The sequence below is a fragment of the Cnephaeus nilssonii genome, assembly GCF_951640355.1.
Source record: "Cnephaeus nilssonii genome assembly, chromosome: 20".
NCBI lineage: Eukaryota > Metazoa > Chordata > Mammalia > Chiroptera > Vespertilionidae > Cnephaeus > Cnephaeus nilssonii.
The window spans coordinates 28,259,670-28,278,380 of record NC_137091.1 but is presented as its reverse complement, the minus strand read 5'-3'; the positions used below and the strand labels follow the sequence as shown (position 1 = coordinate 28,278,380).

At 47.7% G+C, this 18,711-nt stretch overlaps 1 protein-coding gene across 2 annotated transcripts in view; it reads right to left on the bottom strand.

Annotated features, from left to right (window-relative positions):
- Nucleotides 1–18,711, bottom strand: part of CDH13 (cadherin 13) — a gene marked incomplete at its 3' end in the record, with an annotated part of 1,039,464 nt that overhangs the window by 75,626 nt on the left and 945,127 nt on the right. For both annotated transcript variants that reach the window (XM_079760072.1, XM_079760071.1), the window contains exon 10: nt 13,569–13,822. In XM_079760072.1, the coding sequence (XP_079616198.1) occupies nt 13,569–13,822 (254 nt within the window). The remainder of the gene's footprint in view (nt 1–13,568; nt 13,823–18,711) is intronic.

The following is an 18,711-nucleotide window of genomic DNA, read 5'->3' as shown; positions in this document are numbered from 1 at the left end:
CAGTGACTCTATAAACCAGGTATTATTGCCCCCGTTAACAAGTGAGGAAATTGAGGCACAGAGAAATGCAATGTCTGCCCGAGGTTCCACGTGTGGAAGAGGAGTGAGCAGGCTTTGCACTCAGGAAGCTGACAGTAGGCTGGCCGCTAGCGTCGCTGGGTCATACCACTTCTCTCTGCCAGGCCACCCGAGACCAGGGGCCCTCCCTTCCCAGTGCAGCCCCTGAGACAAGCCGGGTCTCTGGTGGAATGACACGTCAGGATCTGTCTCCTCTGCATCTGTCCAGAGAACACATCTTTCAAGCTTGAGATTTTCTAATCTCCTACCGTAAGCTGGGAACTCTAGAAGTGACTGTACATGGAGCACAGCTCTGGCTGAGGCCCAGGGAGGGGCCTGAAAGAATGAGAGGGAGGACCCCCTGTGGCAGAGGCAGCCAGGGACAATGTTTAGCACCGCCAATGGGCAGCAGGTGGTGTCCAGCAGGAAAAGCTGTCCCTGTCAAATGACAGCAGGAAGGGCTTCTGTGTTGTTGGGTTGGGGGGAGGACGTCTGAACCACGCACCCCCGAGTGCTTTCTGCAGCCTCCAGGCCAGGCCACTCTCCCCAAATGCCCTCCCTGCGGCCCTTCCAGGCGTCCAGGTAAGCAGAGATTTTTGCATTGGTATTCAGTGGAGACAGTTGTCCTAGATTTCGGGACTATTGGCTGACATCAGAACTAGAATGTACAATTTCATTCTGAGAAATCGAACTATGGTTGAGTAAAGCTATTGGGTCATTTGTCATTGTACATGGAGGGCCAACCTTCTCTCGCTTTGGTTCTGGAGGCAGAAGGGCAGGGAGGTCAAAACGTCTGCCTTGTGATCAGATTCCTGCACGTTAGTCCCTGTGACCGGGGGCAAGTTCCTGAGTCTCTCTGGACCTCACTGTCCTCACCTGTGAAATGGGTTGTTGTGGATTTGAAGGTGATGACTAGTATATGTGTAAAGCACCAAGAACGGTGTCTGGGACAAAGTAAATGCAGCCACTCTGTTGTGACCGTGAGTACAGACAGAGGCTGACAGCCCGGCCATGGTAGGGAAGGGGGCTGGAGGAGGAGGCATATGCTGATGCGGAAGACAAGTTGGTGGATGAGCCAAGCCCTCCCAGGGCAGCTTGGATGAGTGTCCAAGGTCTGAGAAAGGCAGGCTCACTAGCAAAGTGACACAGGGGGAGGGGGAGTGTCCTCTCCCCGCTGGGGCCCAAGGCAGCAGGCCCTCGGAGACGCTGGATGTGCTGCGCTGGGGTCTGGCTTCCCAGTTCGGAGGAGGTGTTGTAGTGCATGTGCTGGCCCAGTGTCCCAGGGTCAGCCCTCGTGGAGATAGTGCCAGGCAGGGCCCCTCCTGGGAGGCTCACTGTGTCCCAGGGCTCCACCACCGAGCCTCCTTTCTCTTCTATCTTCACTCACCTCTGTGGCCATCTCAAAGGCTCAGGGACTGAAGTTCCATCTGAATGTGGGTGACACCCAGACTTTTATCTCTAGCACAGACTCTCCCTGCTGTCCAGGTCACCTGCTCCCTCTCTCTGTCCCAAACTCCGCAAGATCAAAATCGCATTCCTGATACTCTCCCTCCCCCTGTGTCACTTTGCTAGTGAGCCTGCCTTTCTCAGACCTGGGCCACTCTCTTCCTTCAGGGGTTAGGACAAAGCCTTGAGTCAATCTTTCTCTCTCTCTCTCTCTCTCTCTCTCTCTCTCTCTCTCTCTCTCTCTCTTCTCCCCCCCCCCTCTTTACACACACCCCACAGTTGGTTAAAAATCCCTGTTGGCATTACTTTCAAACATACCCAGCATCTGCCTGCTTCTCACAGCTTGCTCTGCTCCCACTCAAGTCCAAATCCACAGCACCCTTGCCTGCTGTCTCCCTTCCTCTTAACTCTTCCCGCCTACTCTCTTCTGAAACCAGCAGAGTATGTAATTTCAATCTTCTTCAGAGTAGAAGCCTTACCCCTCTGCACCTCTGGCCTCATCTCCCTCTTCCTCCCTCCCCCCTAACTCACTCTGCCCCAGGCCCACTAAGACCCCCACCCCCCTCCTATCTCACACCCTGCATGCCCTGCCTCAAGGCCTTTGCACTTGTTATTTCTCCTGATTGGAGGATTCTTCCCAGATACCCGTGTGGCTCACCCCCTACTTCCTTCAGTTCTTTACTGAAATGTCATGTCATCAGCAAGGCCTTCCCTGGCCCCTATCTGCAGTTACAGACCCCATTTCTTGCTCTGCTTTGTTTTCTTTCTTTATTTTCTCTCTCCCCCACTGGAACATAACCTCCATGATGACAGATGTTTGTAACTGTCTTTGCTGCTGCTGTATCCCCAATGCCTGCAACAGGGCTCAGCATGTGATAGGTGTTTATCAAACATTTGTGGAATGAATGAATGACTCCGTGATTGAAGAAGTGGTCCATTTCACATGCGCAGCCTTCACAGAGGGATCCAAGCTGTTTAAAGACAGCTATATAAGGTCTGAGCTTACGTGAGGTTCTGCCAATGCTGCTAGAATATACAAGAAAACCCCTGAATTAAACATGTGTAGAACAGTAGTTTACAATCTCATCACTTGAAAACACAAGCTTTGAGATTCCTTTGAAAAGCAAACTGGGAGCAGATGATGAAACGAGGTTCTTGAATTAGTTACATGACTCACTGACTACGGTTTCATCAGCGTCATTGCCTCTGCTAGCGCTAAAGCCGTGATGAGCCCTTCATGAGACCCGAGGTGAGTGTGTCGGCTGCCTGGTGTTGCTGATTGACAGATAAAATGAGATAATAAACAAATCAGTGATTTTCCCCATCCGACTGACTTCTACTGCAACCCTGAAATGGGTGGCTTTCTCAATCAATGTTCTATTGGTTGCTTCTGTAGCAACCCTCCTCTATTTCAAATGCTTTCATTAAAATTTAAAAAACCAGCTAAGCAGATTTAACAGTTTGGAAAACATTGGGCAAGAAACAATATTAACATTTGTCACTATTTTCTGTACTGGTTCTGAGAATTAATTTCTCAAGCAGACAAGAATGACCACCATAATTATATTCAAATGTAACCAATTTGAAACCATGCTTTCAATAATGAAAGTCTGGCCTATGGCAAAGTTATAACAACATATGTAGTCGAATGTTAAAACGGTGGTTGATTTGTAAAATAATCTTTCAACGGTTTATCCAAATGGATTTGGTTTTATATTAACCAAACCCAACCTCTAATTGAGGTTAATAATGAAAATCTTTTGTCTCTGGATCATTATAAAAGTCAGAGTTCTTTTTTTAGCCACTGAAGATATTAAATCTTTAATAATTCAGTTGTTTAATTTATTAGGCCTTGTTTCCCACTGGCTTCTTTATAACAGAAAATCTGACCACTAACAAGAAGAGCCAGCTGTGCTAATATTTTTACATAAATAATTAAAAATACTTACAGCAGAGCAGGCAATAAAATGTATTGTCACTATCAACTTCCAGTGAAAGAACATCATTTTAATTAAAAATTACAAAGACACAACAATAAATAATGCATTTATATTTCAAGCTCTGTGTGTGTTGACTCAAGAAAGAAATAGCTCTTTAAAAAAACACTCAGAAATGACTTCACCCCAAACCCCATTATTGAGGTCAGTAACCACATTTAATTAAGATGAGATGTTAATAATATATTTGAGTAGAGAGAGAGGCTCTTCTCTTAATTTCCCAAGGTAGAAATGTTGTTATTTGGCCTTTAACTTCTGATTAAAATTTAAAAGGTGGGAGTCACCCCAAATTAAACTCTTAAATCTAGTTTTAAAATATTTTTTTTCTTCAAAATACTAGTTTGAAATCCTCCTCCCCTGGCTCCCCCCAAAAGTGGTAAGCTATTATACCTCTGTGTTTCTCAGAATTTCAGTGATGACAGAATCTGAATTTTCAAGTGAATTGATTTCTGCCATTGACTTCCAGAGGTCTTAGAAGAGACAGAATAAAATGTCCCATAGCCGGCCAGTGATTTTTGCTCAATTGCCCATCATTTTTTGTGATTTCCTTCAAATGAGCTCCAATATTAGATTACACAAGGTGTTACAGAAACAGGCTTGATGACTCACAGGAAGACTAGCAAAAAATGAAGTTGGGCATTTTCACAGATCTTTTGAGACTGAATTTTCATCACCACACATTGCAATCTGTACCAGTTTGAGCCCATGAATAAATTCTACCCCAGAGCCAAAAAGCTTCTGTGTCCAAGGAGGAGGAATGGGAAATGACTTTAAAACCCTGGACAAAATCAGGACAAGGGAGGCTGCAGTTTTCAGAGACAAGGATCTAATTTGGATCTGATTCAGATAGTCTGCGTTCAAAGAATAGGCTCAAATTGGATCAAGGCTTTGGAGGAAGAGTGGCTGACGGATGTGGCTCTTTAATGTAACTTTCAAGCGTGTGAAGTCCAGTGAGAGGCCGTATGTCCTGCTCAGGCCTCCCTCCTCGAATTGGCTTAAAACAGGGGCATATGCAAATGATTTCATGGATGGTAGACATTAGTCAATGTTTGAAGATGAAAAATACTAGTAATCACAATAAACTATATCTGTTTATGCGCGAACATGTTTGCATACAGACAGCCCAGCTGCCATTAATCCGCACCACACCTGTTTACTGGGCTTCCATATGCCAGGCCCAGTGTTGGCCTTGGGCCCTTTGAATACATTTGAGCCTCTAAGAATTTTCTCTGTTTCTGGGGGTCTCATCCCAAGTCATATCAAACATACTGAAATATACCCACTTGCAAATGCATTTGTTTCTTGTAAATTTTTGAAATAATGTTTTAAAAATTTTGCTATTGGAATTATTTGGCTATGAGGAATATTTCATTAATAATTCCCTATGATTTCTCTAGTGCATACTCAGACATTCTTGCAACGCAAGCTCTACAAATGGTTTGTAAATATAAAGACATTTTCACAAATGTTAAATTTAATGTGCCACGGCTGTCGTGGTGCTATGGACAGCTGATATTTATTCATTTCAACTTTGCTGTTTTCAAATTTTGGAGACAATAGATTATGTGTTCCAGTCCCTGACAGTGTTGTAGGCCCCTGGAGAGTTTGAAGGTCTTGGGGCTGGTCCTAAAGTGCTTACTTAATTAAATAGTGCTGATAAGGCACTGTGCTTTGTCCAGGAAGGTGATAAACATGATTGTTACTCTCATAGAGCCTGAAATTTATGAGGAAGATGGACAATTAAGTCAGGAATAACAGTAAAGTGTTATGAAGTATTATAGTGGGTGTTCAGACAGCCCTGGGACACAGCCTGAAGGTCAGGGTATCCTACCTGTGGATGCCATGCCTAATGCTGTGGAAGTTATGCCTAATCCACCGTTGGGAGGATATGCAGGGGTGGGTCTAGTGATGGCCGAGGAAGCACCAGGCGTTCTCATCGCGGCCTCTGCACACCTCACCCACATGTTTTCCTTCCTGAAACTGAGGCTCGTAGAGGTGACACTTTCCTCATCAGCAAAATGGGAGACTGAGAACTTCTCATTCGTAGGACGTTGTGAAAATTAAATGACTTTGAAGATGGTGCTTTGGCAGCTTGTATGTAAAAATGGCAGGCATTTTAGTCACAGTACTAGTGACATTATTATCATCAAAGTACGCTCTCAAAGTACGTCTCCGGGGGTTGTGGACATCTTTGCCTAGTTTGGTCTGGACCCAGTTCCAAGAGGCAGCAGCCTGCACAAAGGTGTGGGGAGAGGGGGATTTCTGGGGAATTCAGGAGTCTGGTGACAAGCAAGAACATAATGGTGCTCGGAAGTGTTTTTTTTGTGTGGCGTTTTCTCCCCAGCTGAGAACCCCTGGTTCTTACTTTCCAAAGCAACAATTTATACCTTCCCTCCCTCAGCTGCCTCCCTTCCTCTCTCCCTCTTCCTTCTTCCCTGGGAGCTTCATCGTTTGCAGCACATGCTCTTGCTCTTATGACTAGAAGCTCCCTGGAAACTGTAGGCAGACTCCCTACTGGGTATGTGCCCACAACCAAGGTACATGCCCTTGACTGGAATCGAACCTGGGACCCTTGAGTCTGCAGGCTGACGCTCTATCCACTGAGCCAAACCGGGTGGGCTGGCCAATGAAATTTAAATAAAAATGTGGCTGACTTCCAGGAAGTCTCCTTTAAAAACGGAGTCACCCTTTTCCATCCCCTATCCCCTTCCTGCTGCTGGAATGCAGATGCAAAGGTTGGAGTACTAGCATCATAACAGGCCACAAGGAAGGGGGCTGCAGTCTGGAGGGGAGAATTGGGAGCAAGAGGGAGCTGGGCTCCTGACAGGTTTTGGAACAGCTATACAGGCCCTGGACTGAGGTGCCAGCTCTAGACTTCCTTTATGTGAGAAAAAAATAAACTTTTCTGAGCCGCCATCATTTTGAATGTTCCTGTTATATTTAGCCAAACTGTATCCTCACAGATACAGTGCTGCTCGACACACACTTACGGGCTCCCTAGATGAATGATCCTTTCCAAAAAAATGTTGAGCAGTGACAGGCCCTTTTACAGGGTAAGGCCAGTATTTTTTCCTCAACACGTATCTTCTACGTTCAATATGGAGGCAGAAGTCTCTGCTGCAGAGCCGTTTGCTACACACCCTGGACAAGGTGAGTTCTGTCTGAAAAAATGTTCAGGATAGAAACTGGTACTTGGCTGCCTCAACAGAAACCTCCTGGTTGTTAAGAGAATGAAGTAAGTCCTCTCAGGCCATTCAAAATGATTGAGCTGCCGGGTGCATCCGCAAAGTAAGCGAATCAAAGATGCAAAGGATAGTCCCTGCTACTCATGGAGAATGCTAGGCAAAGGCAGTCAGTGCATTTTCCCATAATCCTCACTGAGCTGCTCTTTCTGACAATAATTAGCCAACAAGTTCAGTTGCACCAGTCGGCTCCTCATTAGAGACTACAGAGCCACAGAGAAGTGCCTGTTCCTGTCTTGTGTATGCGGAGGCCAGGCTCTGTCCTGAAGGTGGGAGCGAGTCTTTCCTTCCTCGCTGTGTTGAGAGGATGGTGTGAGAACCAGCTCTGCTTTAGGACATGTTGATATTTGCATGACTTTGGAGCAGAGAATGACTTTGTAACCATGACATCAATCCAAATCATAGGGGAAATATAAATTTGATTGTCTAGGTATAAAAAAACAAGGAATTCTTTATACAGCAAAAAGTATTAATATTAATACTTTTGCTCAAGTAAAGTATTTTCTAAAAATTCTTCAGAAAATTAATGATGTATTAAACAATTAAGCTACAAGCATGACCATTGACCTTTTTCTTAAATAACTGCAACAGTTGGAACTAAATATGTAACGGTAAGGGAGTGAATAAATTAATGAGTATATCCATGTAATAGAATAATATTATTCAGTGATTAAAATAATAACTATTTCTTGACATAGAAAGCTGTCCACCATGCACTGGGAAGTAAAAATAGCAGGTTCCAAAACAGGATGGATTATGGGAGCCAATTCTGGTAATAAATGAGAAGCACTCAGACGTGACTGAAGGAGATATACCCACGTTGTTAAAGAGGGATGCATTTCCTTGGGTGAAATAATTACAGATTTGTATTATCTTTTTTATTCTTAACTGCCTTTTCACAAGTTTCCTCCATGAACTATATTAACTTTATAATAAGGATAAGAAGATACAAGTTATGAAAAAAAGAATTTCATCTGTCACTAGACCATGGCTGTCCGTTTTGATTTGACTAAGAGCACAGCACGATCAGCTTTGTAACACATTTTAATAACCCAGGCTTTTTAGAGAGAATAATCACTCTGATGCCTGGACGCCTCCTGTCTTTGGAGTTACAGGCTTCTTAGAGATCAAGGTGCCTTCTGCTGATTTTCATGTTCCCTGGTGAGATAAAAGAGTGCATAACAGGGCCAGCCAGCAGAATTGTTGTGCCTGAGATGTGCTTTTCATCACAAAAGACAGGACATGGGCCTGGACCAGGGGTTAGTTAGAAGTAATTTCCTAAGTTTTGTGGGGGCTGGGGATGGAGAAGAGGCTTCTCATTTTAGACCAGAATCAGGCTGTTAGGAGCCTGGGCAGGTGGAGAATGTCCAACTGTGCTAAAAAGCCCTGCGTGTCTGGTTAGTCATTTGAGATACAAAAGGGTTATTGGAGCTGAGTCACAGAAAATCTTGGAATGAGATAGAGATAGATAGAGAAATAAATAGAGATGGGGAGCGGGGCGAAGACAGAGACAGAAAGAAAGAAAGATGGAGGACAGAGGAGAGACAGGAGAAGTAAAGGAGGGGAGGAGGCAGCAGCAGAAAGAAGAGGAAAGGACTGGGAGGAGGGAAGGAGAGAAAAGGAGAGAGGAAGAGAGAACCAGAGACAGAAGAACAGAAAGCCAAGAGACAGAGAGAAAGATGGACATACATGGAGAAGATGCAACTAGAGACAGACAGAGGAAGGGAGGGAGAAAGGGCAGAGGGAGACAGAGATACAGAGAAGGAGGCAAAGAAATGGAGAGAGCAAAGGATATACCCAGAGAAACAGGCACCAACAGAGAGAGACCCTGAGAAAGACGTGTGGGCACAGTTACACACAGACGGGGGCAGCCACAGTGACCTGCGTGACCGCAGAGCCCATGCATGCTACTGCTTAGAGTCAAGCCCATTAGGGGCAGATGGCAGGACAGCATCTTTTGTCTGTGTCTTTGTCAGCTCAGCTCAGAGCTCTCTTTAAGATAACAATGAGTTCTCAGTGTAAATTTCTTCCCTCTTTCAATGCCTGCTCCCTGAAGAATCATTAATTAGGCAACAATAACAACACCACTCACAAGGCCGTCTTGTCTTTCTGAGAATCCCGGAGAGCCCAGTGCAGATTATTAGAAAACTGTGTCCCAGCCTGGCCCCTCCCTGCAGCCCTGCTCACCCTCCACACATACGGCCCCCCGGGGACACTGCTTCTCAACGCACAGGATCAAAGACTGCAAATAATTAATGAGCCTTTTCTCCCAGAAGAGTTCTGTGACAATAGCTCAACCTGTCAGTGATGTTATCCCTGCTTTTGATGAGCTCAGAACCAGCACAGGGAGGGGAGGAGATGAGAAGAAGAGAAGATGGGAGCTGAGAGGGAAGAGGGAGGAAAAAGAGAAGGCAGGGGAGTCAGTGCCAAGCTGAGAGAGAAAGTGTCAGTTCCAGCAACTCTGGATCCCAGCAGGAGGGAATGTGTCTGGAGAGTCAGGCCAGAGAGAGAAATGTGCCCCCCCCCCCCCCCACACGCACACGCGCATACACACACACACACACACACACACACACACACACGCACACATTTACTTTGCTTCAAGGCTGGAAAAGGATTTGTCCAGACACTGCTCAGCCAGACCAATTTGTAAATGCTAGAACTCTTAGGCATACCAGCTGCAGAGAAACACTCCAGCTATATATTCTGGGAGGATTCACAAACTTGAACTTGGTCACACTGGCTCTCCATGGTTCCTGGTGCCTTAGCATCCATCCCATCGCATTCTTTTGGGAACCACCATTCCAGGCCATCATGGTTAGAGGCTGGGGTCTGTGGTGGGCTCACATACCCACGGGCACTTCCATCCGCCTGCTATTCCGTTTGGTTCAGTGAGATCCAGGCCTGGCCCCTGGGCTAGTACTACTGACTGGGAAGGGTCTCCTGCTGCTGGAAGGCCCTGGGACTGCATTGTTGGTAGTCTCATCCCTCCGCAGCCATACAGATGTGCCTGAGGATGAAGCCAGCCCAGGGAAGAGCAGACCCAAGAGGTGGAGAAATAATAAATTCTGAGCACCCGAATTATCACACTAATGCCCTAGTAGTCCCCAGGGACTTTTCAATTACATGGACCAGTACATGCGTTCTAGGCATAAGTCACTCTGAGATGAGTCCCGGCAACTTGGGGCCTGACTGAGGGTCACACCTGTGATGACTAACTGCAGAAATATGAAGCTCTCCAGAGCTTTCTACATCCCTGCTTTTCACCACAATTCTCACCTCAAGTACTTTACAAATTGTTTCTCTGACCTTTTCTCACACAGTGGGTGCTACTGACATTCTACCCAGGGTAGAACGGGGAACCCTTGTACCCCAGTTCCAGTAACTGAGTCATTGTTCTCCATGTCTCAGTTCTGCCCTTGATGTCCATCAATGTCTCTGCTCCCGCCAGTCACCCAGCTCTCTTCAGGCTGACTCAGCTTGCTGGGACTGCTCTCCGTGCCCTGTTGCTGAGCTCCAAGCACCACACTTCATTGCCACACAGGGTTTCCTACCCCTTCCCAACCAGCTGCCCTTGCTGGTGGGCAACCACATCTGGAAACATCATCTCTGCTCACTGCCAAGGAGCCCTGAGTAGGAAGGCTCCTGACTACAGGTCAGGCGAAGCAGGCTCGCCCTGGGTGTGTGAACCAGGGGCCCAGTGGCACTGAAGACTGGTTGGAGGTGATTCATTCTCCTGTGAGATCCTGGCAGTCAGCCCATACTTCCCATTACTTGGAGACCCAACAACGCCCTAGGCCAGTGGTCGGCAAACTCATTAGGCGACAGAGCCAAATATCAACAGTACAACGACTGAAATTTCTTTTGAGAGCCGAAAACCGACTTCTGCGCATGGGCCACGAAGTTTCAATCGCACTGTACGTGCGCGCCCACACGTGGTATTTTGTGGAAGAGCCACACTCAAGGGGCCAAAGAGCCGCATGTGGCTCGCGAGCCGCAGTTTGCCGACCACTGCCCTAGGTAATCGAGGGCCTGGTTCTAAACGTATTCTTTGGCTCTATAAACTGTCTATGGAATCTTCCAAGTTCTCCCTTTGCCTAAGTCAGCCAAAGCTGGTCTTAAACAACCCCGCAGACCCACCTGTCCCACTGTCTGTCCCACCTTAGTGGGACCTCTCGTCCCAGGCACAGGTATCTGTCCTTTCCCATCACATTAACACTTTCATCCCAATTACGCAGCAATGGCAGAGCCCCAGGTTCAGCAATATCAACCCATTTAAAACCATCTTCTCTCTTTTCCACTTCTTATTGTTGAAGTCCAAAATATCCAAAATTTATAAAGAACTTATACAACTCAACACCAAAAACTCCCAAACAGTCCAATTAAAAAATGGGCAAAGGATCTATCTGAATAGACACTTCTCCAAAGAAGACATACAAATGGCCAAGAGGCATATGAAGAGATGCTCATCATCACGAATCATCAGAGAAATGCAAAGTAAAACCCACCTGAGATGTCACCTCACACCTGCCAGAATGGCTACCATCAATATATCAACAAACAACAGGTGCTGGTGAAGATGTGGAGAAAAGAGAACCCTCGTGCACTGTTGGCGGGAATGCAGACTGGTGCAGCTACTGTGGAAAGCAGTATAAAGTTTCCTCAAAAAAATGAAAAATGGAACTGCCTTATAACCCAGCAATTTCACCTCTGGAAATATATATGGAGAAACCCCCAAAAACTAACTTGAAACAATATATGCAGCATTATTTACAACTAGAGGCCCAGTGCATGATTGAATCATGCACGTGTAGGGTCCCCTACACGCTTTTGCTTTTCCCGGTGGAGCTGGGTGCCTGTCCCCTGGTGCCGGAGCAGACAGGCACCCAGCTCCCACGCTTTTGATGGTCCGCGGCTGCTGAGGGGGGCTACCCTGCTGTTGAGAGGTGCAGGCCGCTGAGGGGGGCTGCTGCGGACACCTGGCTACCCTGCCGTTGAGCGGCGCAGCTGGGTGTCTGCGGCAGGGCCCCTCAGCGGCCGCGGATCTGGCCGTTGAGAGGCACAGGGGGCGGAAGTCCCGCCCCCTGCACCTCTCAACAGCAGGGTAGCCCCCTCAGTGGCAGCGGATCCGTGCCTCTCAATGGCCAGATAGGCCACCCCGAGTCCCGCCCCCCAGCCTCCCGCCGCCCAATCGTGGGCGTAGCAGAGTGATGGTAATTTACATGTTACTCTATTATTAGATAGGATAGCCAAGATTTGGAAGTAGTCCAAGTGCCCATTAGTAGATGAATAGATAAAAAAGCTGTAATACATTTATATAATGGAATACTACTCAGCCGTAAAAAAGAAGGAAATCTTACCTTTTCCAATATCATGGATGGACCTGGAGAGCATTATGCTAAGTGAAATAAGCCAGTCAGAGAAAGACAAACATCATATGATTTCACTTATATGTAAAATCTAATGAACAAAGTAAATAAACAAAATAGAAACAGACTCATAGATACAGAAAACTGACTGACAGCTGTCAGAAGGGAGGGGTGGTTGGGGGACTGGATGAAAAAGGTGAAGGGATTAAGCAAAAAAACAAAAACAAAAAACCCCCTCACAGATACCAACAGTATGGTGATTACAAGAGGGCAAGGGCGTGGGGGAGGTAGAAGAGGGTAAAGGGGTATAAAGGGTGATGAAGGAGACCACTTTGGATGGGGAGCACACCATACGATAGATAGATGATGTGTTATAGAATTGTACACTTGAAACCTATATGATTTTATTAACCAATGTCACCCCAATAAATTAAAACAAAAAAATGTCTAACTCCCCTTTTGGGAATGAAAAATAATTTCCCTGCTTGTCTGCCAGCTTGCTCCACCGTTAAGGGGCTGATGTGGAGACCGTGGCGCACTCTCAGGTGTTTCGAATCAGGAAAATAAGACACATGTTTATTAAAAGTGTGTCTAATACTTGATTATCTGTCCCTCAGATGAGAAGATTAGATTTTGGAAGAGAAAGATTAATAGCTTTCAGAGATAAGCGTGCACTTGGACCTGCATGCCGATTGTTTATTGTGAAACAATGTGCCAATGAGCCATCTTGTCTTCGCTCGCATTAGATGCACCGTGGATAATGATCATTTAATTAAATCTCGTTATGAAAATTCCTTCTTTCTAAGCACGTTTTGAAGACCTTTTTTTTTTTTTTTGCCGGCCATCTATCAGTCGAAAACCTAACCCGACAGTCCATTTCTAAATACCAGGCAGTGTCTGCCCCTCACCCTCTGACAGTTCAGTCCATAGAACCCAGGAGAGCACAGACTTTGCAGATTGTCCTGTTTTTATCCAGATTTCTCTGCTACGAGGCTGGGCAGCCTTGAACAAGTTACTGAACCTCTCTGAATTCATAAGACCCTCATCTGTACATGGAGTTAGCCAATGCCTTTCTCATAAAGTTGTGGTAACAATAAAGTAGGTCAAGTGTCTGAGATTCACGGGGCCATGTATGGCGGCTCCTTTCTCTCTCCCTTAGGGGACTGTGCGTGGCCCTGGCAGACACCTCTGGTCATTTGGGAACACAGTTCTGAAGCCACTCTCCTTCCGGGCTGGCTCGCTGCTGGGAATCAGGTGGGGGGCAGTGTCCCTACTTAGCAAGCCTTGTCGCCTGGTGCCTTCAGCCGCTAACTCTTATGACACGTACCTCCTACTCACTCACATCATTAACAAGCTTAATTTAATGGTGGTTTGCTCCTGACAATCAGCCTTGCGAGCCGAGAAGGAAAGCAATTGGCGCCTGCCTCCCGTCTCTGGTTACGGAGCCGCTCACCCACCTGATGGTTTGATGCTGCAGGGAATCAGGGTCTGTGGCGTTCACCGTCAGCAGCACACTGCCCACGGAGATGTTCTCCTGCCTGGTCACCATCATGGGGTCGGGGTAGAAAACCGGGCCCTCGTTGACATCCAGGACGGTAATGTGGACGGTGGCTGTGGAGCTGGGGCCGTAGGACACGTCGGGTACCAGCGGGTCCTCGTTTTCCACTTTGATCAGCAGGGTGTGAAAGGCCGAAATCTCATAGTCCAGAGGCTGGAATGAGAGAAAGGGACTGAGCGTGTGCATGTGCATGTGCATGTGTGTGTGTGTGTGTGAGTGTGTGTGTGTGTGTGCGCGTGTGCGTGTGGGTGTACGTCTGCACACGTGGGCCACAAAGGGCAGATGCTTTTGCATAAAGTCCCCCTGACATCCCACCAGGGAAGGTGGATGTTGAGGGATGGATCCAGGTTTTGTGAGCTAAGTTTTATGCAATTTGGTATCTTCTTTAAGAACAAGAATATGAAACATACACATGCAAAGCTGGGTATCAACGTTATTCTTTTTAGATTGATAAAGAAATGACAACACATTACTCATGTAATGAGCCTCAGAGATCTGGGGCCTCCCTTCTAAGATCCCTTTAGGAGATTCACTGGCAACGCTGATGTTAAAAGGATTCCCACCTGTAACCTGTAACTCTGCAACTCTGACGCTCCTGGGGGCTCAGGAGGATGGGGGACCCCGAAGCCTAAGCTTCATGAGATTCATGGTAGCCCTGTCTGTCCCCAGGGAGATCCAATGCGAAAGGCAAACCAAGGCCTCATTTATAATGTGTCCCACTCACTCGCCGCGGGGTCTAAGGGCTGGGGTCTCTACAGCACTGAACACAGAGGGTCTCCTCGCACAGGGGCGCACTTCCCCCAGGGTGTCGTGCAGGGAAAAGAATTTGAGAGGCTCAGACACCTGGGGTTAAGCCTCTGTACCCTTTCCCACCTGAGGGCATGAAAATATGTGGGGCATTTTCAATTTTTACCATGGCTCGGGGCTCTCTGGACACACACTGGGCAGGGGCAGTGATAACAGACACAGAGCCATGTCTGGACAGTCCAACATAGTGGTGGCCTGTCCTGCGCTCAGGGCCAATGAGCAGCCATGAGACAACAAACGGCCGGTCCTAGCAGGTGGTGCTTCTACACGTGATGTGACTGCGACCCAGTCCTCTGCCCCCTGGGGCTGCCACTCATGCTGAAGCGATGGACTTGGGTGAGAGGGCCACCTTCACTCGCAACCACAAGAGGCCCAGGGTCAAGTCCTGGCCCTGATTTAATAACTGTAGGACTTATGGGACCACAGACACGGCACTGCACCTCCCGGAGTCTCAGTCTCCCATCAGTGAAGTCCCAGTGCAAAGCACTGCTGTACAGACCGGGGCAGGTGACACATGTCAGACATTTCACGCAGAGATTGGCCTAGAGTCTGATGTAATAACAAGCTGTTAAGATGGTGAGAAAGAAGAACGTGGAATTGAAACAGCTGGACAGCCATGGCCCTCCCGCCTGGCTTTTCATGGGTGCTCCCAGGCCCTCATTCCCTAAGCAGATGCTGGCTGCAGAGAAACCGAGATGTGAACAATGGCACCGAGAGAGGGGAGCAGAGAGACTGAGCCACACAGTGACCGCCTGGCTTTATGGAGAGCAAAACCTCTCTTTTGTTCACTTCCATTTGCATAATGCGGGGCAATATTTTCCGTTGTGCAATGCTTGTGGCCTGCCCACCCGGAGCTGGTGAAACGCTGGGTCTCTGCTCCAGTCCCCTTCAAGGCCACCCTGGGTCATGCTGGGTTAAGACGCCCTTGGTTTTTGGGCCTCTGACCTATTGAAACGATGTGTCTGCTGCAGGGTCTGTGTCGGGGATGGGAGGGAATTGAAAACACAATAAAGTTACAGAGATTCAATTCAATGAATGTTTCATCAAGTGTCAGGAGAGGGTGTGCACCACTGTCCTGGAGGATTTAGAGGCTGGAAGAGCTGGCCCACATGGGAAGGGTGAAGGAGCTGGGGTTTGTTGTCTGGAAGAGGGAGGATTTGGAAGTGATCCAACCGAGACTTTAAGTCTGACGGGTTTGGGGATCAAACTGCTTACTGATGCTTCCTTCTCCTCTGAGGACAAAAGACAAAACAGACTTCAGAGGCAGGTGGATTATATTCGGCTGAAAGAGTAGCTGACATTTTGAAGTAGGTTTACAAAGCAACTACGGGTGTTTCTGACCAGAAGGGTTTAAAGAGGAAACCAGTGCTCATTTGCCAGGACCCGTAGGAGTTGGTCCTGTGGGGAGGAGGACGCCCCCGCAAACCACACAATCCTGAGACTTCCTCTAGTTCTTCAGGGCGCTGCCTGCTGCTGGTCAGGGCAGAGCTATTTGGGGCTGGCAACCCCGTGGTCATGCCCACACCCCTTCTCCCTTATCCACCTTCCTAATGAGAGGATGGGGCACATGAGAGCTAGTTCGTTCTCGTTCTCTCTCTCTCTCTCTCTCTCTCTCTCTCTCCCTCCCTCCCTCCCTCCCTCCCTCTCTCTCTCTCTCTCTCTCTCTCTCTCTCTCTCTCTCTCTCTCTCTCTCTCTTTCTTTCTCTCTCGCCTAGCTGCTTCCTTGCTTCCTGTCTTGCATCACAGCATGGGGAAGATGTGATGCCTGGGCCTTTGGCAGCCATTTTCTGTCCACGAAGAAAAAGCCAGAACATCTGCATTGCCCCTGCTGGCTCTCTTGAGTTGCCCAGAGCCCCTCCCTTCGTTTAGTTATGGAGATAACTACATTTCTGTATTACTGAAGCCACTATCAGCCTGCGTTCTGTTATTGCAGCTGAAAGCATCCCTGGTTGCTGGCAAGTGGCAAGCACAGCGGAGTGGCCAGGCTGCCCCTAGAGCAGTGGTTCCCAACATGGGGCACACGCCCCACAGGGGGGCAATTGGATTTTTAAGGGGGGCAATTTGAGAATGAGTTATTAACAGTGAATTTTTTGCATTTCTTATTGTTCTAAGGGCCTCATATACAGTATATAAATATATATTGTGACATACTTATGCATTTCAGTTCTCTATTACATGTTTTGAAACTCTGCTATTTTTTCATATCACTTCATATTATTATTATTTTTTAAACAATTTCTTAGTGACTTCTTTCTCAGTACTTCAATCGTCCATTCTTTTATTTTTCTCTTTCATGGATGCCATGTCCTTTGGAAGCTTGTTTAGACCAAGTTAATGGGCTTTTAGGCTTCCTCTGGGTGAATAGGAGTTCACTTTTTGAATAATAAGAATTACATGTCACAGCGGGGGCATCAGGGTTTTAGAGATGCTTAGGTGGGGCATGGCCAACGAGAGGTTGGGAACCACTGCTCTAGAGGGCTGTCCTGGGCTCTGACCAGGTGTGCTGAGGGGCAGGGGGAGCTCGAGGCCTGGGTAGGGATTCATGTGGCAGGCAGTGGACGGGAGGGGAGCCTCTGTCCTGATTCTGAAGTACAGGAAGTCCACTCCCTAGAAAAACCGAAGCCCAGGCAGACCCCAGGCTCCATGGAACCTTCTCCTCAGGAAGTCTGCAGGTGGAAACTTCTCATTCAATGGCAGTCCTCATCCCCAAGGCTGTGCTCTGTGAACTCCAGCATCACCTGGGGCACCTCTCCTTCAGGTTCCAGTTCAGCAGGTGTGGCGTGGTGGGGCCTGCATGTTAACTAGTGTTCCAGGTGAGCTTCTAGATGCTAACCTTTCAGACGCATAGCACTGTGCAAACACAGGCACACGTGGGAGAACTGCACTCCTCCAGGGTCCCGGAGGGGGATGCATATTTCCCCAGGCTTTGTCTTTCGGTGCAGGCCTGGAAGGCTGCCGGCAGCTTTTGCAGACATGAGGCCAGGGGAAGAGGACAGGCAGTGGCCGTGTTGTTTTATGACTTTCACAGCTTTGAAGCCGCGGTGGGTGCCGGGGGCAGTGTCAGGATCTCCTAACAACTCTGCCGTGGCCGGTGTTATTAGGGAAGAAGAACTGGGAGGACCTTGAGGCTGCTCTTTCCCGGCAAACATTTGAGGTTCATTTTGGAAGAGGTGTTGAAAGGGCAGGCTTGGAGGAACCCAGAGCCCTCATGCTCTGGAACAAGCTGGAAACTCGCCAAGATTTCTATTTTCAGTGGCTTCTACACCCAAGGGCACTGTGGAACTTTGTGGGTGTAGTTGTTTATATGGTCCCATAGCAGCTGAATAATGACCACCAAGTGTGTCTACCATTCTAATTCCCCGAGCCTGTGAGTAGGTGCTTAGATGGCAGAAGGGACCTTGAGATGGGGAGGTGATCCTGAGTTACCCCAGTGAGCCCAATATCATCACAAAGAGCCTTAAAAGAGAGAAGCAGGAAGGTCAGTCACAGATATGAAGATGCTGTGATGCTGGCTTTGAAGATACAGGAAGGGGCCATGAGCCAAGGAATGCAGGCAGCTGCAGAAGCTGGAAAAGACGAGGGAATCGATTCTCCCTGAGAGCCCCCAGAAGGAACCAGCCCTGCAACTTGAGCCACGTGAAACTGATTTTGGAGTTTGGCCCCCAAAAGTGTAAGGATAAATTTATGTTTTTTTTAAGCCACTGAGTTTGTGGTCATTTGTTACAGCAGTCTCAGGGAATGTACACAGGCTCTAATGCCCACCACTGTTCTAAATGTTTTTACATATTAGCTCACGAATTCCTCGCAACAGCCTGAGAGGTAGGTGGTATTATCACCCTCATTTTACAGCTGAGGAAACGGAGGCATGGAAACCATAAGCAGGTGTCCTGGCCAAGGGCACACAGGGGGTAGATAGCAATGTTTCTGCTCTGTCCATGGCTACAATTACTATAAATATGATCACTCCCTGCTTGTGAGACAAATGGCTTCGCCTACCAGAAAAGAAACTGTTCCAATGAGTGTCCTGGTCTGGCAGAAGCTCCCAGAGAGTAGAAGTGTATGAAAATCCTTCTAGGACACCGAGCTGCCAGTACATTCTGCCAACACCACCCTCCTACCCAGCGTTCCCCAGAGCACTGGCACGAGCCTAGGGCTTGACATTCATTATCACATTTTCTCCTCATTCCACCTGCAACCAGAGGGTCAGCACGCTGGGCAGCAATGCGCACAGGAGG